At 27.2% G+C, this 21,193-nt stretch overlaps 1 protein-coding gene across 1 annotated transcript in view; it reads left to right on the top strand.

Annotated features, from left to right (window-relative positions):
* Window positions 1-21,193, top strand: part of LOC129962746 (heat shock 70 kDa protein 4L-like) — a 61,724-nt gene that overhangs the window by 16,578 nt on the left and 23,953 nt on the right. The window contains exons 5-12 of the mRNA XM_056076730.1: window positions 164-291; window positions 455-699; window positions 1,070-1,146; window positions 1,945-2,096; window positions 2,256-2,359; window positions 6,136-6,260; window positions 6,346-6,566; window positions 15,221-15,343. Of these exons, the coding sequence (XP_055932705.1) occupies window positions 164-291; window positions 455-699; window positions 1,070-1,146; window positions 1,945-2,096; window positions 2,256-2,359; window positions 6,136-6,260; window positions 6,346-6,566; window positions 15,221-15,343 (1,175 nt within the window). The remainder of the gene's footprint in view (window positions 1-163; window positions 292-454; window positions 700-1,069; window positions 1,147-1,944; window positions 2,097-2,255; window positions 2,360-6,135; window positions 6,261-6,345; window positions 6,567-15,220; window positions 15,344-21,193) is intronic.

Here is a 21,193-nt window from a genome sequence, read left to right as displayed (position 1 = left end):
ACTTCTGATGTGTTGAATTTCATATAAAGTAAAACAGTTTTAGAATTTTTTTCCCCACAATTTCTGTTATTAAACTTCCAGCTAGATTCAAATTTTGATAACTTATGTATATTGTATAATATTTCCCATATGTTGATATGTAAACTTTTTTTTCTTTCATTAGTGGCTCTAGCATATGGTTTTTACAGACAAGATTTAAGTGATACAAAGCCTAAAAAGGTGGTATTTGTTGACATTGGTCATTCAGCAGTGCAAGCTTCTGTTGTTGATTTTTACCAAGGGCGATTAAAGGTGAATATATCATTTTGAAGAAATATAAAAATAATGATAATCGAAATTATCCCAACTAAAAATAGTTTTTGAAATGTAATGAATTTATTTAAAATATGGAGTGAATTTTGTATGCTTCCTTTTATTGAAATTTTGTGTGCTTCCTTTTATTGAAATTTTGTAGGTCATCTGCAGTGCATGGGATACCTGTGGTGGTGGACGAGACATTGACAATTGCATAGTACGCTATTTTAATCAAGAATTTAAAAACAAATATAATTTAAATATCCTTTCAAATCAACGTGCTATAGTTCGCTTACTACAGGAATGTGAAAAGCTGAAAAAACAACTTAGTGCAAATCCACAAGTATTGCCTTTAAACATTGAATGTTTTATGGATGATATAGATGTGAGTAGCAGCTTGGGAAGGTAAGTTATTTTGTTTTGTGACCATTTAAATTATTTTTATACACTTTTATTTATCTTGACTCATTTCATGTGTTGAAAATGAAATTTTATAATCATTTCACTTGCTTCATGATGTATTCATTTTGTCAAATTTTGTTCCTTTGTGCATTTTAATAACAATAACTTCTTAAATATTTTTAGAACTTATGTATTGGTAAATCAGTCATTTCATTAAATTTTGATTCTGTGTGAGTCATTGCCCCATGTATGAAGAATTAAAAGAATGAAAATAATTGGATTACAAAAATTCTACTTTTTATTGTTTTCTTTCTTTTTTTTAATTAATTAATTTTTGGTATTGCTTGTCTATTGATTGCTTTTTATTCTCTAGAGATAAGCTAGAAGAACTTTGCACTGATACATTTAAAAGAGTAGAGGATGTTTTCAAAAGGTTGTTGATAGAAACAAGTGAGCATTTTTATTTCTATATCACTTCTAGTTATAATAGAGAAAATATATATGTTTTGTGTGGTGTTGATGATCTAAACTGTTTATCTAGAGCTTTGAAATATAGCACAGATGTACTTTGAAAGGTTGAAAAATGCAACTGAAAGTGATTTTAAAAAGTTTTAATTAATTAAGAATTAAGCAATATTATAACACTTTTTGCATTTTAGCTTCACAAAATTAAATTTACATCATTTTAATTTTTTTTAAAATTATATTTTTAATACCAGTTTAATTATTATTCAAATTTTTCCATATGTTGGCAATTTGTTAAAAAAATATATGTTTTATTTTAAACAGTAGATTTTACTAACCATTTTTGTTGTTTAATTAAACATTTAATTTTATGATGTACTTTCATTATTGAAAGTTACGAAAAAAATTATACCTATTATCTATGCATTTTACATGGAGGAATTGGGAAGTAAAATTTCATAACTGTGATAGACTGCATGCTACAATAACATAATAACTTAATTAATAAAACTTTAAAAGATTAAACTTTAAATTTTTTATGGCCCTCTAATGTTACAGAATTCAACTCCATTAAAAGATTTGTGTATACAAAAACATAAAAAGTTTAAAGCGATTAAAATAATATAACTTTTAATTTTTGTCATAAATTGATGCGCAAGAAATTATTAAGATTAAACATAACTGATATTTTTAGTGAATAGTTGGAAGGTGGCCAATTTTTTATCAGATAATTGTGGCAAATTGCTCAAATTAACTTGCATTTATTACTCTGATTTTTTTAAGATTTATCTCCAAATGATATAAGCAGCGTTGAGCTTGTTGGAGGATCTACTAGAATTCCAGCTATAAGAAACATTGTGAAAAAGATTTTTGGAATTGAACCCAGCACAACTTTAAATCAAGATGAAGCTGTTGCACGAGGCTGTGCTCTGCAAGTAGGTCTCATGTGAAACCTTCTGCTTAAATACTTTAACAATTACCATAATTTAATATCTTTAAATCATTGAAAATGTCTAATTTTGTTTATAATTATGAATTAAGATGGTGGTTTGTTAGTTTTAAGTATTTCTTATTTCTTCCCCCTCTTATTTCAGGCAGCAATGCTATCCCCAACTGTAAAAGTAAGAGAATTCCACATAACTGATGTGCAACCATACACAATAAAATTATCTTGGAATATATCAAAAAATGAAAGAGGGTATGTAATTTACAGATTTTATTATTGATTGATACAGTCCTGACCAATTCACTTTACTCATCCACTAATTAATTTTAATATTATTTCTTGAAAATTTATGTTAAATATGCAGACAGATTGATTTCTGTTATTATTGCTGTGAAAAGATCAATTTTATTTATTAGACATTTAATATATAAAATGTAAATTGCTCTTAATCTATATCAGAAGGTTTTTTTAATGAGACAGTATTAAATGATAATAAAAAATGGAATATAAAAAATCACCTTAATAAATTATTTTATAATAATAAGAGACATTTTTTATTCCAAGGTGAAGTCTGTGGAATTGAGACTTTATCAACATTTTTCATTGGCTTTTTCTCAAAGCATGGAGTTTTTATTTGCTAATTATTGTAGAACACAAGGTTTTTTTTTTTTTTAATCATAAATTACATTTGTCTGCTCGATATCGGGATTTTTTATCTGCTTCTTTAATTTGCTGAATTATTTAATTGTCAGATGATTATTTTTATTGCAGACTTGTTTGAATATCAAATTAAAAATAAAGTGCTAATGTCTTTTTTTTTTTCTAATATTTAAACTAGAAACAAATGAAATGCATAATCTTTTGTTGTCAATAGTTTTGGAATTAGATCAATTTTAATTTCATGTAAATTTAACAAGAAATGAAAATTGTTTATTTTCTGGGAAATTTCTGTACTGAAATGTAATTAATTTTCGTTGTCAATTATTTTAGTTGATCGCATAAAATCTAGTATGATAAGATTTTATCTTGAAACCATGAGATTTCAATTATCGTAATTTCTTCCATGGTAAACTTTTTAAATAACCCATCCATTTTGAAAATTATTATTTGTTGGACTAGTTTTGCAAAATTTTAGTTTTTACCAAGAGGAAGAAAACTGCTATTACTGCCACTGCAAAATAAAAAATAAGCTTTCCAAACTTTTATTCTTCAGGGTTTAGATACTATAATTTTATAATAATTATTTTTTATAACTCCCATAGTATTTTCCCCCACTGAAAACATCCTTTACATGTAAAGGTTTGACCTGATTGAGAGAGCAATGTGCAACATAAACCATTGAAGTTAAGAACATGTGATTTGGAAAGTTACTTCTTGGTTATTAGAGGCTCACTAAGGACAAATATTTCAAAATTTTAAAAGTTTAGTTTTAAAAAATAAAAGCAGAATTGTAACGCTTTACCACTGTAATCAAAGTATAAAGCATTATTACTGTAACATCAAAGCATTCAGAACTAATTAAATAAAACAACTTCTTTGATTCATTAAGTCATGTTATTTTATCACTGTTAAAATCATGATAAAAAAAATGCTTTCTTTGCTTTCATTTAAACTTAATTAAAATTTCCAAGCAGTTCATTGAATAATTTTATTCAATTTTATATTCAAAACTTTAATTTTTCTAGATACAGATTCTATTATTTTATAACAACTATTGCTTTACTTTTTATAACTTTTATAAAAAATTTTATTCTTGATGAAACCTCTATTTGTATATTAAGGTTTATCCTGATTGACAGAGCAATGTGTAGCATAAACCATTGAACTTAGAAGCATAAAATTTGTATTTTTTTTATTTTATTTTTTTGATGGGGGCCGACTAAACACAGATTTTTCAAAATTTCAATTTGAAGTTTAATTAAAAAATAAAAACAGAATTTTAACATGTTTTCACCATAACATCAAAGCATATTATTGAACAAAAATTGTTTTAATTCCATTTTAAAGACTTGAAAAAATAGCTTTTCAATAATCAAAATTTTGTTTGAATGAATGCATTTTTTGTTTTAGTAATTTTTAAAAAGTTAATTTTTGACATAATTTATAACAATGATTTTTATTATGATGAAATTCAAAATAATGTCATTACTTCATTAAATCATCACATCGCATTATTTTACTGCTGTTAAAATCATGATAAAAAAAATGCTCCCTTTTTTTTTTTTAATATAGCAGTTAATAGAACAGGAAATTTACACTTTCCATCCCAGCTATATTGAACGTTATTTGTTGTTTCAAAAATAAAAATCAAATACAAACTGTTTGGTTATGTTATGCTTCTAAATCCAAGACATTTTAAGAAATATTGAAAAAAAAGCACAGGTTTTTATTGTTAATTTTATAAAAGTTGACTTAATTTATTGCTGTTGATAGATTTTTTTTTTTTTTTTTTTTTTTTTTTTTTTTTTTTGTTAAAAACAAAAGAACATTATATGTTTTATAACAGATGTTATGCAAATATTGTGCAAATACAGAAATAAATATTAAAATTTAAAAAATACACACTTAAAATTTATCTTTTAAAAAATTCAATAAAAACCAAGCATTATTATAAAACAGAAAATATCATATTCTTAGAAAATACGTTGGTTTACATATTTATAGATGTATAAAGGTGCGTAAGTTTTTTGGCTAAAGGTGATTAAAAGTACTTGATTTTTGCATAGTTTCTCACTATGCACCATGATAGATGCTGTTTGTTATAATAAATTTACAAACAAAGTAATTACATGTAATAAATGTAAATATTGTAAAATGTTTAATTTTAAATGATTATGAAAATTACTTATGTTTATAAACATGCTGTTTTGAAGTCATTTTGCAAAATCAGATAAAATATCTATTTAATATGTTAATAAATTCAGTATTTTATTGCCAACTGTTGGTATCTTGGAAGGTATGTGAAAAAAAGAAGTAAAGATATATTTATTACTACACTGAACAAAAGCCAACAAATGCTTTTTAAAGCAAAAGAATTTTAGATAAAATATTATAATGCATGAATTCTATATTGTTTACAACGTTATTTTTAATTAAAATAAGAAAGTTTGTTGTACTAAAATGTTTTTTTATTCTTTAGTTCTTGAAAAAATTATGAGTGACAAAAAGATTTTTAAAAATAACAAAAAACTCTTTTTTTTTTTTTTTTTTTTTCTCCCTGTAAGTTATTTATAATTTTCCAAGAATGACAAAATTTAATCAAGCAGTGGTTTTAACATAGTGGTTTTAGTGTTAGTGGTTTTAACATAGTTATATATGTCAACAATTGGAAAATGGAAGCAATGAATTTCTGTCTCCATCAACATTAAATACAAATTCCAAATCAATTTTTAATAAGAAGCATCAAAACAATTTTGTTGTTAAAGAGATCTTTCAATAAAAAATCTTTGCTGACACAATACTGCACATGTAAAATGAAATATAGTTTCTAATCAATAAATAGTTAATTATTTAACCAATTGTCACAATATCTTCACTAAAGCCTTTCTATTACTTCACAGTATTTGTTGAGGGGGAGGGCAGAGACGAAGGAAACCTATTCAGTAATTTAAATTTCTATGGTGAACAGAAATATTTTCAATAAAATTTTATTTCTATAGCAAATAACTTAATAAACGACCTATCTCAAGTTAACTATAGATATTGTTGACATTATTTTAGAAGCATTGAATATTTCTGAGTGTAGTATTGACAGTACTAATTTTTTTTAATATTTTGTAATTCTGACTTAAAAACTTGTTTTATTGTGAATGTTCTTAAATTGTAACTTCAATAAAAGAAATTTTCCAAAAAGCAGCTTCTTTTTTTTTTTTTTTTTTTTTTTAAGTCATTCTCTATATAATCAGAAGTTACATGCGTAGTTGTTTTCATGACCAAGCAAAATATGAAGTCCAGATTCTGTATTTCTATCATCTTCATGTGTTGAGCCTTCTCAAATTTTATAACACTTGCTGTTTTCATTATTTTAGTGATATTGATGTTTTTCAAAGAAACCATCCCATTCCTTTTTCCAAGCTCCTTACCTTCTTCAGAAAAGAAGATTTTGTTCTGAATGCATCTTACTATTCTGGAAAGGAAAATGAATCATTTATAGGTAATTAAAGAATCACTATGATAGATACAAAATGTTATATGTAATGTTTATGTTTCCCTCCTAAGTGATTATTTATGATTTTCAGGTTCTTTTATAATTAAAAACATAAACCAATTGCCTTCTGGGGAAAGTGCCAAAATTGTTGTGAAGCTGCGCATTAATATCCATGGAATCTTTCATGTTTGCTCAGCTTTCATTGCTGATAAAGATTCCAGGGAAAATATTAATCTTGATCAGAGAGCCGAAGATTTGTTGGATCTGAAACCTAAAAATGCATCTTCATCACCTGATTTAGTTGTGAATGAGGTTTGTTCATTTTATTAATTTTTGATTGTGAACTTATAGCAAGTACAAAATAGTGTTGCTGATACGGTTGTTAATTGTTTTGATAAAATTTAAGATATGAAAGCTCCACTGTATCTGCTCAAGAATATTGAAATTTATAAGCCATTTGATTGAATGAAATTTAATATCATTAATCACTTTCAATGTGAGTATTTTGCATTAAAAATATTTCCTTATTGAATTACATAGATTGAAGAGATTTAAAAATTATTAAAAATGTAGTTAAATATATTTTCCAAAAATATTATTTTAAATTGTGAAGAATTTTATTTTTGTAACTTTAATTGATTTACATTATTTCTGTAATGAAACCAATATTTAGTTGCCAAAATTAAAACATGTAACATCAAATGTGCACTGATGTGTAAACTGGCTAGGTGAAAATTAGGTAAGTAACACAATCCAAATAGAAAAGAAGCTAGGTACACGTCAAAGGAATTTAATTATATAAGATAATTACAGTAAAATGAATTAAAAATAAAAGAAAAATTAAATTTACTCAAGGAAATTTGCAAAATTCTTGCCTTTGTACGCCACTAAAAAACAAAGTGTACTGGTGCACTTACTTGGCATGTCGGCTGCCAAGTTGCAGAAATGGGTGGCCACCCTCCAGCTTATGGTTACAAGTCTCCCCCTCAGGCTGTGACATTTCAATAAAAAGTCGTATTGTGTAGTCCAATTTTTTGAGGACTGCCCTTCATTTTTATGAGAGCTACAGGTCCATAATCTTTTGATGGAGATATCTCATCATATTGATATGATAAGTGTCTAATAGTTAATCAGGAGTTTCAAAATCTGCAATCTCATATGCCGTTGGAATTCTCTTTGTAATTACAAGATGAGGGCCTTCATGTTTAGGCATAAATGCAGTTTTTATTTATAGATTTGCTACTGGGTGCAAAGTTATCCATGCTATGCCACCAGGCTTATAATAAGTCTCTTTATGCTTCTTTAATTAGTTTAATTTGAAGCCATAAATTTTCAATTATTGTGATTTCTTTCATTTTTTATGAATGTCCCCATCTATTTGCAAATTATTATTTATTGGACCAATCTTAGTTTTTATTAAGGGAAAAAAGAAAAAAAACTGCTGGATCTGATATTTAAAATTTTATTGAAGTAAAAAAAAAAAAAAAAAAAAAAAACTTTTTAACTTTTATTCTTTCTGGTTTATATTTTATAATGATTTTTTTTTCCTTATTGTAACTTACAGAAATGTTCCCCACCACCCAGTGAAATATCTCTTTACATGTAAACATTCATTCTGATAAATGTACAGCATTCGCCTTCCAAGCATTAGGAGCATGACATTTGGGAAGTTATTTTTGGGATAATAAAGGCCCATTAAGAATGATTTTTCTTTCAAAATTTTAATTTTGAGTTTAATTAAAAAATAAAAGCAAAATTTTAGCATATTTACACCATAAAATCAAAGCATATTATCACAAAAAATTTATCAATTTTGTTTTAATGAATGCATTATTTTTACATTAGTTTTAGCAATTTTTAAAAAGTTGGTTTTTGATACAATTACTAAAAATGACTTTTATTATAATTATGTTCAAAACAATATCGTTACTTCTTCGAATTGTGGAGTCACATTAGTTTACGGCTGTTAAAATCGTGGGATAAAAAATATTTTCTTTGTTTTAATTTAAACTTTAAAAATTCCAAAGTAATGCAATATATTGTCTGGCACTGGCCTTAAAAAATAAATAAAACTTCAGCGGGACTTTTTTTTTTACTTTTAATTTTGCTTCTAAGTTTAAAGCCAACATTTTTTTTTATTTTTAACTTCATGAATTTGTTTCCATTATTTATAAAAACTAGGATTTGTTAAAGTGTTTTCAATTCTTCATAAAATATATGATCACATTTTTCAATTAAGTCTTTAAAAGTTAAAATAAGATAAATTTTTTCCCCTGTAGGTTAAAAAGCAGGCTTTTATTAAATTGTCAGGCCATTCATAAAGGACCTTTATTAAACTTCAAAAGTAAAAAGGGATAAGACAAGGGATATTGTCTGATCATTTCTAAATGTTACTATTCTTTCCTATTAAAAAAATTACCTAAAAACACCTTTAGAATATAGCTTTGTTCTATCTTCAGTTTCATGGCAGTTTTACCAGTCTTATGATAGTAGCCATTCTGGAATGCTTTAGTTTTTAGTTTTATTAGACTACAAATAAAATTATTAAATATAGTGAATTAATGCAAGAGAAAATTTAAACTTTTCATCCCTGCCGTGTTAAATCTTATCACATACATAAAAAGCAAATACAAAATTTTTGGTCTTGCTATGCTTCTACATCAATATCGATAGTTCCAGAATGATGTATCCATCTAAATGATTTGTTAATTTTAAGAAATATCGAAAGAGATCAGTGATCTTTGTTGTTAATCTTATAAAAGTTGGCTTAATTTTATCGTATTGAATCTTTTTTTTCTTTTTTTAAATCATTTTTATGTTTGTGTCCATATTAAAAAGGCATAATTTGTTTTGCATTAAAAGACATGCAAATACTGAAATAAATAATAAAATTTAAATAAAACACAATTAATATTAATGAAAAAAGCTGCTTTCAATAATAACTATATATTATTATAAAATAGAAAACATTCTTTGTTTAGAAAAAGGCAGATTTGCGTACTCATACATGTGCAAAGATGCTTAATTTTTTTTGGCTAAGGGGCTAGAAAAATATTTAGTTTTTGCAGCAGTTTCTCACTTTCACCCTTTCTATATACAATCTAATGTAACCATTAGATTTAGGAACTAACACATAAGGAGATTTACATTCGTCATTGCTATACTCAGGGGTGTTTGTGCTCCGGGGAAACCCCGGAATTCCGGGGATTTTGAACTTCGATACCCGGAAATTCCGGGGATCGTCGTTCAAAAGGAAGTAAGAATAATAATGAATAATTTATTTTGATCTGGGTAATTTTGTTTGCTTTGAAAGCAGAAAACGCAAGGTCAGTGTGTGTGGTGAAAACTTTTCCTTTCTTTCTCCAAAGGCAGTGATAATGCGTGGAAAGGGGGAAAAAACTTCTTTTTTGTTCTTTCCTTATTGCGAGTTATGACTCATTCCCCCGGTTCTCAGACATTCTCTTCTGGATTCTTTTCGGCAAGTAGGCGCGGCAGAAAAAAAAGGGAGAGACTTCGTTCGACCAGATGTGCGATCACGTGACTCTGGGTTCAAAGGTCTTATCTCTCCTGGCGTGGCGCCAATAAGTAGAGAAGGGGGATTTTTCGCCGTATTAGCTATTTGTCATTGATCGCTTCGCAACTTTTTTTTCTCCGCTGTGTAAAATTTTCGTTTCATTTATTGATGCACGTGTAAATTTTTCGTTTCGCTTATTGAAATATTTTTTTATTTATGTACGCAAGAGAATTTCACTTTGAAATTTCAGCATATGAAACAGAAATTACCCCTTAAAAATTCATATCTAATTAGTTTTACAGCATTAGATCCAGAGCTAAGAGGTAAAACCAGTACAATATTAGCTTTTGAAAAATTATCATCTTTTATGTCCCATATTTTTAGTGATAATGAAAAGTCAAAAGTAGAAGCTGAAATAAGGTTATACCAGAGTGATATTGATATCACCAAAGAAATGCTCTACACATCTGATGAAAGTGGAAATCAAGTCAAGTGTACAATTGATAAATATTGGTCTAAAGTTTTTAATTTAAAAGATGATTTCACAAATGATTATAAGTATCCTACATTAGCTAAATTGGTCAAAGCCTGCCTTAGCTGCTTCCATGGCCCATTAGTGGAAAGTGCATTCAACTTAATGGATACACTTGTCACTGACTATAGAACCTCTCTTAAGATTGATTCCCTAGATGCAGTGCAGACTATTAAATATGATTTAATGGCTTCTAAAGAAACCTCATGTGAAAAATATGGCTCAAAAAATCCAATGACTGATCCAATTCACAAAGATCTCTTACTGAATATGAACAGAAGTTGGAAAACATATCAAGAGGACTTAAAAACATGTATTTCAGATGAGTCATCTATAAAAGTCTCTGAAAAACCTTCTACATTAGCAGAAAAGCAAACTGCTTCTACCTCTGCATGTGCTGTTCTCGAGGAAATTTCTTCAACTGTAAATGAGGAAAATAAAAGTCAACCTTCCTGCAATTATGAAGTTCACCACAAAAGAAAGACAAGCCCACAAACATCAGAAAATAAAAAAAAAGCAGCAGAAATTAGATAATTTTTTTAAAAGAATTAATTCAGGTAATTTAAAATATTTGCATAAAATGTAGTAATTTATATGTTTGAAAATTTATGGTTATTAATTTTGCAAAAAAAGTAATTCATTGAACTTTTATAATTAGGTCATTCAATACTTCATAATTGTAATTTTTCATTTCTCTCCCCCCCCCCTTCTCGAAACTCCAAAATGCCGGTAGTAAATCCGTAAAAGTTTCAGGGGATTTTTGGGGGTCCCACAAACACCCCTGTATACTCTAATAAGAAATTTCGCTCATTCTTGAACGATCCTTTCTTTGCAAGGTCATTCTATATCTTGGTGCAGCAACAGGCAGACTATTTCCAGTCTTGATTCTATGTTCAATATAAGGAGATTAGCCTCCTCTTGACTGAAAGCTAGCTTCATACTCTTCTAATAATGAGTTTAATTTATATTCTTGTTCTCTCATCGTTTTCCTTCATCATCTATCAACTTCATGGAATTGGATGCTTCAGTCATTGCTACTAGAGTGTCCAGAGGCTCTGTTGTTTCTGGAGATGTTATTTTCTAAGATATTGTCACTGTAACTTCTAAGGGTTCTTTGTAAAATGAGTACTGCTTTTGTGGATTTTTACTGAAATGTCAAGTGCCACTCTAGTTATTTAATACTATTATAGTAGTTTGTAGAAAATTAGCGCAAAGTAAAGTCATATTACCTTTAGCTTTGAGCTAAGCAATTAAGAGTGACATATACATGCTACCAACAATTTTCAAATGTAATGTTATCCTATAGAGAAAATATTGCGGTCTTTTTACATTTGCTATTACGGTTTCTTTTTTATGAAGTCAATTGCATTCGGTAGAAGGAATAAAAACACAGGTTTTTCTAGGACTTCTCAAAGTATTTTTAAATATTTATTAAAAGTTCACAAAATTTCAAATGCACCATTTAAACAATTTAAGAAAAAATTCTATCGTAAAGAAAATGTAGCAACTGAAAAACATTCGTTTTGGTATCTTTCCGATGCATATTTAAATGTTTTTTTGTAAAAAATGTTAAAAGCATTATTTTAGACCTATAATTGGAAAAATAATTTGCACTCCCCCCCCCCCCCAATGCTCCTTTAACTCCTCCCATTCTCAGAGGAATACATTATATACCCTTTCATTTACCCTCTGATTGATTGTGACTCTTGCTAAATTTTTTTTTTTTTAAATTTTAGTTACATACAACTAAACAAAAATGGCTTATAAGCTTTCAGAAATGCAGGGCAGTCTTGACTTATGCTGAATGTCAGAAAGAGAAAAGTTTGCAGCGTTTTTTTTTTGTTTGTTTTGTTTAATGTAAGTGACCATATGGTGAAATATTGAAAGAGAATTCTTTAGAAATTTAATTCATTTTTATTTTTATTATTAACTCCTTTTTAATATTTTCTTATTATTTTTTATATATATAAGTAAAAATTATATTATTTTTTTGTGCTAAAAACTGCTCATTCTCCACAAATGGTTAAAAAAAATGGAACTGTATAGTTAATCAGATGATTTAGCCACATACAACATTACTCAATTGGCGAAATTTTAACTCATTACATTGATTGGGCTCTTTAGTTAACATTTTGATTGGATGAAACTGGGATATCTGCAACCATGGCATTGAATAGGTTTCCTCCCTCCCCCCCCCCTTGTCTAGATTAGTAAATTTAGAACTGTCGAAGTTTACACTTTTGAGCAGGTTAACTTCTTTAAGACTAGAAAATTCCTCCTGGAACAAATTTTTAAAACATTAAAGAAAATTATATATGCAATGGGAAGTGCATTTTTCTTCATGCCAATCTCAAATTTTCATAACAATCTCACATTTCAGCGAGCTCAAAAATATTATTCAAGTCTGACCAAGTGTCCGAAAAATATTTTTGGTATTGGGAAGTGTTCTTTTCTGTAGTTGATTTGCAGTGATCAAATCTTGAAGTTTCTCAAAACTTGTGATATTCAGTTCTTTTACCCATCCTTCAAAATAAGATTACAGTTCAAAAACAAAGTACTTCTTTAATATCTATGCAATTTCTGTGTTGATTAATCATATTTTGAAATTTATCATCAGTGAGTACATATTGCTTCAAAAGCATATTTTTTACTTTTGCATAGTCTTTAGAATCCTCTTCCTTTTCTTTAGTAACTAATTGGACTATCTCAGGTGATAAGGAACCAATCAAGTATGGGATACAGTTATTTCGGATATATTTGCAAACTTCAATTGGCTTTCGAACACTGTCAGACAAAGACTATCTCTTTTACTTTTGGGTTAAATTTTGGAAGGGTGCGACTCAATTCAAATTTAAGCTGATCTACTTCTTGAATAACAGATTTCTTCTGTATATTCTTGCTCATTTCGAATTGAAGTTTCAATTTTTATAATTCAAATGTATGTTTATTGGCTATTCTTTCTTCTGCTTCTTTTTTAACCCTGTCTTCAGTTACTTTTTGTTTAACCAACTTGAACCTTTTCTCTTCTCTTTTGACTGTTATGATTTCACTGATAATATTATTCAACATATTCTTTATAAATTCTTCAGCATAGATACTTGAACTTATTATAAAATCTCACAATTATACAACTTTTAAGTTGTCAGTAACCTGCAGGCCAAATTCTAATGTCTGCATTTTAAGGTCTTCTTTGCAGCCTCTGCCTAAATGTGCCATCTTGAAATAGATTTATTTAGTACCTTTTTCACTTTTTGAAAATGATTCACAAAATCTCTTATCTTACTTAATATTGTTGGAATTTGGTGAAAACTTATATGAATTAGAAAAAAAGGGGAAAATACTGTAATTTTTTTTTTTAAATGCTAATTTCTTTCATTAATTTTTTTTTTTTAATTCTATAAAGAAATATTTTTTTACAATATATTTTATTCAAAATATCAACACTTTGTGCATATAAGATATTGACAATATTCTCTTTAAAATTATATGTACTGTGAGTATCATTAACAAAAATTACTGAAGTTATCATATAAAGGTAAAATTTACATTTATTAAAAATCTAATGTGAAAAAAATTGAGAATGAGTAAAATCACTGACAATCATAAAGTTATGTTCCAAATAATGCTAAAATGATTTGAAATATTAATAGCTTTTTATTACATTAAAATAACCCAATTATAATCTGTTGTTATAAAGCTTCATATATAATATACTAGGTGTAAACATACAAATAAAAGAACATAAAAATATAAAATACTTATTAAGATGATTTAAGTAACTTCTAAATGAAAATATTGTTATTCAACTATTCAATAAAAATTTATTCTAAAATATTTTGAGGTAAAAAAAAACTAAGGAACTTAGTAAAGTTGAAGTTTTGGTTTATTCATATGAGGAATTTTACAGGAATATTCATCAACTTTTATTTATTTATTTTTTTTTTTGTAATAAAATACTTTTTTTAATTGAAATTCCCCATTTCTTAAATGTAAGTGATATTATTTTACATTATCGAAAATAAAGTTTTTCCCTTATGAGAAATTTCAGACCCAATTCAATTCAAATATTTATTTTGATCACTTGGTACTTAATGATTAATACAATTGCAAATACATTTTTCTTGGTAGCTTTGTCATATATTTAATATTTGTAAAATATATTCATACCAAGTACAAGAACATTTTCCGTGATAGTTTAATCATTTATTTAACTTTTAATCATTAATATTTTTTAGACTGCATAAAATATGTTTAGACAAGGCAGTAATATTTAGGATGAAATAATTAACTCTTCAATTCCATATTTAAATTTAATAAGTTTTTTATTAAATAATTCAAGGTGAGAGTAAAATGATGGGGGGGGGGATTAGGAGCTCAATATTGTGGAAGATATTAGTATAGAATTTGTGCCTTTTTATAACTTCAATATTACTTTTCTAGGACTTATTTTCATCTATTTTGATTTTAAGATTTCCATTTTATATACTATAAATATTCTTTAATGTAAAAATATCTGAATATATTAAGAGAGCATTAAAATAAGAATATTTTATGAATTATCAAAATTTGTTTGTGAAAGTTCAATATTGAATATTAATGTGAATCATTGTAATTGAGGTATTTAATCTTACAAAATTTGCTTAGTAAGAATTTATTAAAACATATAGTAATGTTATTAATGAAATAATTGTGAGAATTGGTGCATGGCAGTTATGTTTAATATTGTATATAATTTTAAATTATCTGTTTTTAATCTTGTAAATACCATCATACAAACCAATCTGCTGATCAAAATTGAAATTATTATTTCTATCTTAATTCCTGTTGTTTTAAAATTTGCATTAATATTAGTGATATTTTTATTGAATGTTGGCAGAAATTATGCTTTGCATTCTTAAAGTTGATTGCTTCTTTATATAGGAAAAAAAGAACTTTTTTTCCTTAAAGAAGCACAAGAAAGCTCCTCAAGAAGTAGAGCTTCAAATTGAATCAAAAGTGCCTCAGTTGTCAGAGAGTGAAATAAAAACATTTCTTGAATCTGAAGTAAGTAAATGTTTCACTTTATTGGTTCATTCATCATATTAAAAATTACGAAATTTTGCATGCTCATCATTAATTACTGCAGAAGATCAAAAAGTAGAGTTCCAAGAGTCTTAGAAAGTGATTATTTTAACCTGCCATTTCTAATAGCCCCCTAGACATACTTATTTTTTTGTAATAATCCTTAGAAAGTGTTTATCTTTCTAATAATTTGATTTTTCTTTAGTACAAAATTGGTGATAAAATTATTTACGAGTGAAATTAGGTGAGAAATTAAGAACAAGTCTGCTGGAATGGTAATCCTTTATAATATAAAAGAATATTGTTATTGTGGGCACTGATGTTCATTTTTCTCCTCAACTGTAAGAGGAAATGAGTTCAATATATCAGTGTTATAAAATTTCTTTTAACTATGGAGAAGTATATTTTTGACCGTTTATTGGTGATTAAAGAAGAGTAAAGTTTTGCTTACTGCTACTGATTTCAAAACATAATGCAAGATGTATTGTTTGCAAGATCTTGGAAGAAACTTCTGAATAAAAAAATATGAAAAGTAAATATTTTCTAATCCGCTGAATTGTTTTTTTTAATATTCTTATTAATTAATTTTCTATTTTAATTAATCATACTGCTTTTTTTACAATTTTTGTAAAACATTTAAGAATAAAAAAATTTTTAATATCAATCACTGTATACCAAGTTATTACTTTAAATTCAATCGTATAATTTAATGCTATAATTATAAATAGTTATAAACTTTATTCTGCATTTTTTCCATCTTTTGACACAACCATGCTTAGTTACTCTTAATAAAATAAAAAACATTTATGAAATATTTTCAATAAACTGTATTTTTAAATGCATGATATTTGAAAATTACTCATCCATTTGCATCCGTTTCATTTTCGAAAATATTGTCTGGAATTATGTTTATTACCCACCCAACCTAAAACTCGAATAGGCAAATTAAAATATATAAGTTTTGTTTCTAGTAAACAATAATGAACTATAATATTTCTGTTTCACCTGTTTTTATATGTTCTTTGTCTTATAGCGCAAATACATAAAAGGCATATAAAAAGCTTACAGACTATCTATCATCAGCATTTTGTGCCAGTCTCACAGAAAAAGGCTTTAATCAGCAAGCAATCTCCAGCTTCGACAAATGGCTAATCTACACTTGCTTCCAATATTGTGTCTTTTATTACTAATAAGCAAGATATGGATACCAAAATTCTCTGGCAAATGACTATCAATTATAATTTTTCATAATACATGTGAAGGAATCAACAACTTGTTTGCAAAAATGTTTCTCAATTGTGTAACGGCAAAATAATTTACTTGCGGAGCAACAGAATATGTTTACATATGTTTCTGTGGAATAGATCCATATAACAAGAGTTTGCTGGTTAGAAATTTGGAAAATGTAGATTGGTTGCATTATTATTCAGTGAGACATTAAATAAATGTACACAGAACTAAATAGACATTCATGTTAGGTACTGTAATGTAAAAGATGGGCATTGAGACACAAAATATTTTGTGTCTGCCTTCGTAGGATATACTTGAACTCATAGCATATTTTGAGCTTTCCTAAAATTTATTCATAAGTTAGATTTATCAAAACATTTATGTGCATCGATGGACAGAAATTTTATGGAATAGGAAATTTTATGATTATCTTTTGTGAGAAGATGAAAAAAGAATTTAATTGGAATATAATAAGTATTAGTAGCTGTGGATATTATGATTAATTCATTTAAACATGAAGCATGTAATATTGACTATAATGTGAATGGCCTTCTATCATCTTTGTATTGGTTGCTTAGATTCACCTATTGGAGGAAAGATTTTGGCAGATTCTCAGCATTAAAAAACATCCTTTAAACTTTTGTGGTTATATATAGCTGAAAAATTTTCCAATTTTTGAAGGTGAGATAGAAATAGGGCCTGATTTAAAGGGAACTTCATACTGTTGAAAATAATAATAATTTACTTAAAGTGAATAGCAGTAGCTTCCATATTATAATAAGAGCTGTGAAGGATGAATCGATACTCATCAAGCTAAATTTTTTCTTGGTTGTAACAAAATTATTTATGCCATTTCTAAAAATTTACCAAAGAAATAAACCTCTTGTGCCCCTCTTCCTGCTTTTTTTTTTTTTTTTTTGCTACAAGGAGTTGCAAAGAAAACCTCAATAGTATGCAAGCTATGCCAATATAATTTCACAGAGGTAAAATATTAACCTTTGCTTGAAAAGGTCAGTATTTGATTTGTTGATAACAAATTAATTTAAGTAAAGACGAAATAGAAAGCAATTTCTGACTAAGAAGCTATAAGTTTATATATGACTAGCCACCTTTGGCGACCAGCCGGTTCGGCAATCTTAATGTTCGTTAAAGTTTTAATAATTAAATATTTTATGCAATTCCTACTTTAATAGCTTCTTCATCAAAATATTTTAAAACTTCAAATTTTGATAGTCATATAATTCACTCATAATATTATAAAGACCTTTAGTCGTAACGTAATATGTATCTCGCTAATTTTCTTTTAGCTCCCGTAGAATTTATACTTTAAATTAAGGTGAAAAGGATTAATCTGCAATTAATATAATAATATTTTTTACTCAAACAAAGTTTTTTTTTTTTTTTTTTTTTAATATGATTACTGAAAACAGTCTCTGAGCGTTTAAACTTTATGGGCACTAAAGAATATCTTTCTTAATTTATGTAATATTTCAAGAATTTGTCAACAAAATCTTCTCAGATTCATCATGAGCAAATCGATTAATTAACAGTGTTTAATTTTAAATGCATCAAACACTAAGAAAATAAAACGAATCGTTTAAAATAATCAGTTGAAAACAGGTTTAAAAAAAACTACTTAAAAAACGATGTACTTAAAACTATAAGCATATACAAAAATATATATAACTAACATAAATACAGTTTAATTACAAAAGCATTCAACTAACCTAAAAATAATTTAAATCGAGTCCGCATCCGTTGTCAACAATCAGAACACAATGCGCATGCGTGAATTTTCAACGCCAGTTACGGTAACGCAAATGCGTGAATATTTCTACGCCAGTTGGTGTAACGCTATGCAGATTACAAATTTCTAATTTCCTTTATTCTGTTTTATTTTAATTCAAAAGTACTTCAGAATAAATCTGAAAGATCGCTAATTAATAATGTTTAATTTTAAATGCATCAAACATTAAGAAAATAAACAGAATCGTTTCAAATAATCGACCGAAAAATGTTAGCCCTTGCCTGATTGCTGTTGGGGAAAAGAAAAAAAACAACTGAAGTCTTACTCATTTGGTGGTGGGGAAAATGAAAGGATTTTTTTTGGCGGGAAAGTTAGTTTTTAATTAATAATTAAAATTTAAAAAAAAAGGGACCCCAGGTGCACATTCCCGACCTCCAAGGTATATACGTACCAAATTTGGTAACTGTAGGTCAAATGGTCTTTTCTGTAGAGCACCAACACACACACATTGAGCTTATTATAAGTATAGATAGATTATAGAGAATTTGTTACAAAATTACTTTAAACTCTTTTATCAGAATTGCAATTAATTATTCTCTTGTATGTAATGCTTCTTGCATAGGTCCATGAAAAAAATAGCCTCTGAGCAAAATAATCATGAAAGCTTAGTGAAACGAATTCTATTACATTTTTGTAAAGAAAACAAGAAAAATGTTACAGAAGAAGAATATAGTGCCCTATTGTTAGCTTCAGTTTCAAGAATAGTTCAGTTTAGAAACTACTGCTTCCAAGTCCTTTGCATCATTCAAAAACTGATCCTAAATCTGATAGATTATATAGCTTTTTAAATAATATTTTTCTTCAAGTTGAAACAAATTATAAATTATGGAGGGTGGTAAAAATTCTTATGATTTTATCACATGGACAAAAAAAGAATGAGTGTTCAGTATAAATAAGTCATTAGGGATCAAATAGAAAATTTTTATATTGCTCAGAGGCTCATGTTTAAGAATGTGAATAATTCTAATAATATTTATTCCACAATTGTTGCAAAAGAGATGATCTCTTCTTCGAGGTAGAAATATATGCTTCATTTGGAAGAACAATGAAAAATTAAGAAATTCAGGAAACAGTAGGTAAAGAAAATTAGAAAAGCTTAACTATTTAAAATATTAAAAATAAAATTTAAAAAAATTTAAGCTTCAAGCTGATATCATAACAAGAAAAAAATTCAGCTGAACAACTGTCTAATGAGGTAGAATCCTCCTAAAATATTTCCCTTTTTGTAAAAATAAATACAATGTGAAAGAATATTAAAGGAAAAAAACTTCTGAAATTTGATAAATTTTTGAAAAAGATCAACTGTAAAACAAATGGATGTATCATGATTTAAAAGATATTCTTCATTTCTAAATATTAAATTTTTTTAATGATTTATGTTGATTTTGAAATTTTAAGGCCATTTTAATATATATAGTCACTCAAAAAAGTATTGAGACATTTAGCTTGAATAATTACAAAGCTATTTATAAAACTATTTGCTCAAACACCTTTGAATTGCATTTGATAGTGCTATCTGCACAAAGTTTCTTCAGAAAGCACTTAAAACAAATGCTTAATACTGCCTTACACTCGAGTTATAGACCAATTTTGCATGTCACATCAAGATGTCTCCTCATTACTTGTTAAAAGAGTAATTTACTTTAATGCTTTGTTTTGCTCATATGAGAACAACTTGCTACACAAGATGTGACAGCAAATTTAACTTTTTTTTAAACTCAAATCTTTAACATATTCCTCCACATTCATACCAAGTTTCATCCATCTAGCTCAACATATTTTTGAGTTATAGATTCGAAAAAATCTCAAGTTCAAATTTTTTGATAATTGCATTCCTCCTTCCTTACTAAAGAGAAAATAAAAAGGTAAGTAAAAGGTACAATTATAATTTTAATAACTGAACTAATATAACTTTGTAACACTATATATATATATATATATAATATACAGTCTGTCAAAAAAGTATTTGGACACTCCACAAGTTCACAGATTTTTATCACAATATTTAACCTAAATATACAAATGAAACCAAAACAAAGAAATAAACATTATTTTGATTTATACAAATCATGATAATTCAAACAAAACTCTCATATTAATGCAATTTAGGTTATAGTTGAAAATAAAAGAAGTCAAATAAAAAAATGTTGCTCAAAAAAGTATTGAGACACTTTCCAATAAATAAAGTAAAACATTTCAAACTTAAAAGTTAACATATTGATTGGCCGCCATTGCTTTTTATGACCTCTTCTAATCTATTTGGCATGGGTTGGACCAATTTTTATCAAAATGAGCCATCAATTTTGTCCCTCACTTCGACCAAATGTTTCCTTAACTCCTGCTTGTTATAAATTTGTTCATATAGTTTCTGCTGCAAATAATTCTACAATGGGATTAAAATCTAGACTTTGTGCAGGAGTCTTAATAACACTAGGACAGTAGTAGAGGATCCATTACTTGCAAATATCAGTGATGGGTTCTCTATGATTCGGGTCATTATCTTAGTACAATTTAAAATGTTTTGAGATTCCCAGCTTCCTCACACTTTGATTTAAATTTCGCTTGAGAATGTAAAGATAGACGTGCCTATTCATTTTAGAACCAATAAAATGTAAGTTCCCGAAAGCAGTGCTTGCCATATAACCCTAGAGTATTTAATTGCCACCTCCATATCTGACAGTAGGTCGTAAATTTTTGACATGCATAGCTGTATTTGGTTTCTGCTAAATATTTTGCTTGCCATCCAATCCAAAAATGTTATATTTTATGTCATTGACAAAAATTACATTTTTTTC

The sequence above is a fragment of the Argiope bruennichi genome, chromosome 3, assembly GCF_947563725.1.
Source record: "Argiope bruennichi chromosome 3, qqArgBrue1.1, whole genome shotgun sequence".
Classification (NCBI taxonomy): Eukaryota; Metazoa; Arthropoda; class Arachnida; order Araneae; family Araneidae; genus Argiope; species Argiope bruennichi.
Note: the sequence above shows the minus strand (reverse complement) of the source record. Positions and strands in the feature narration are given on the sequence as shown.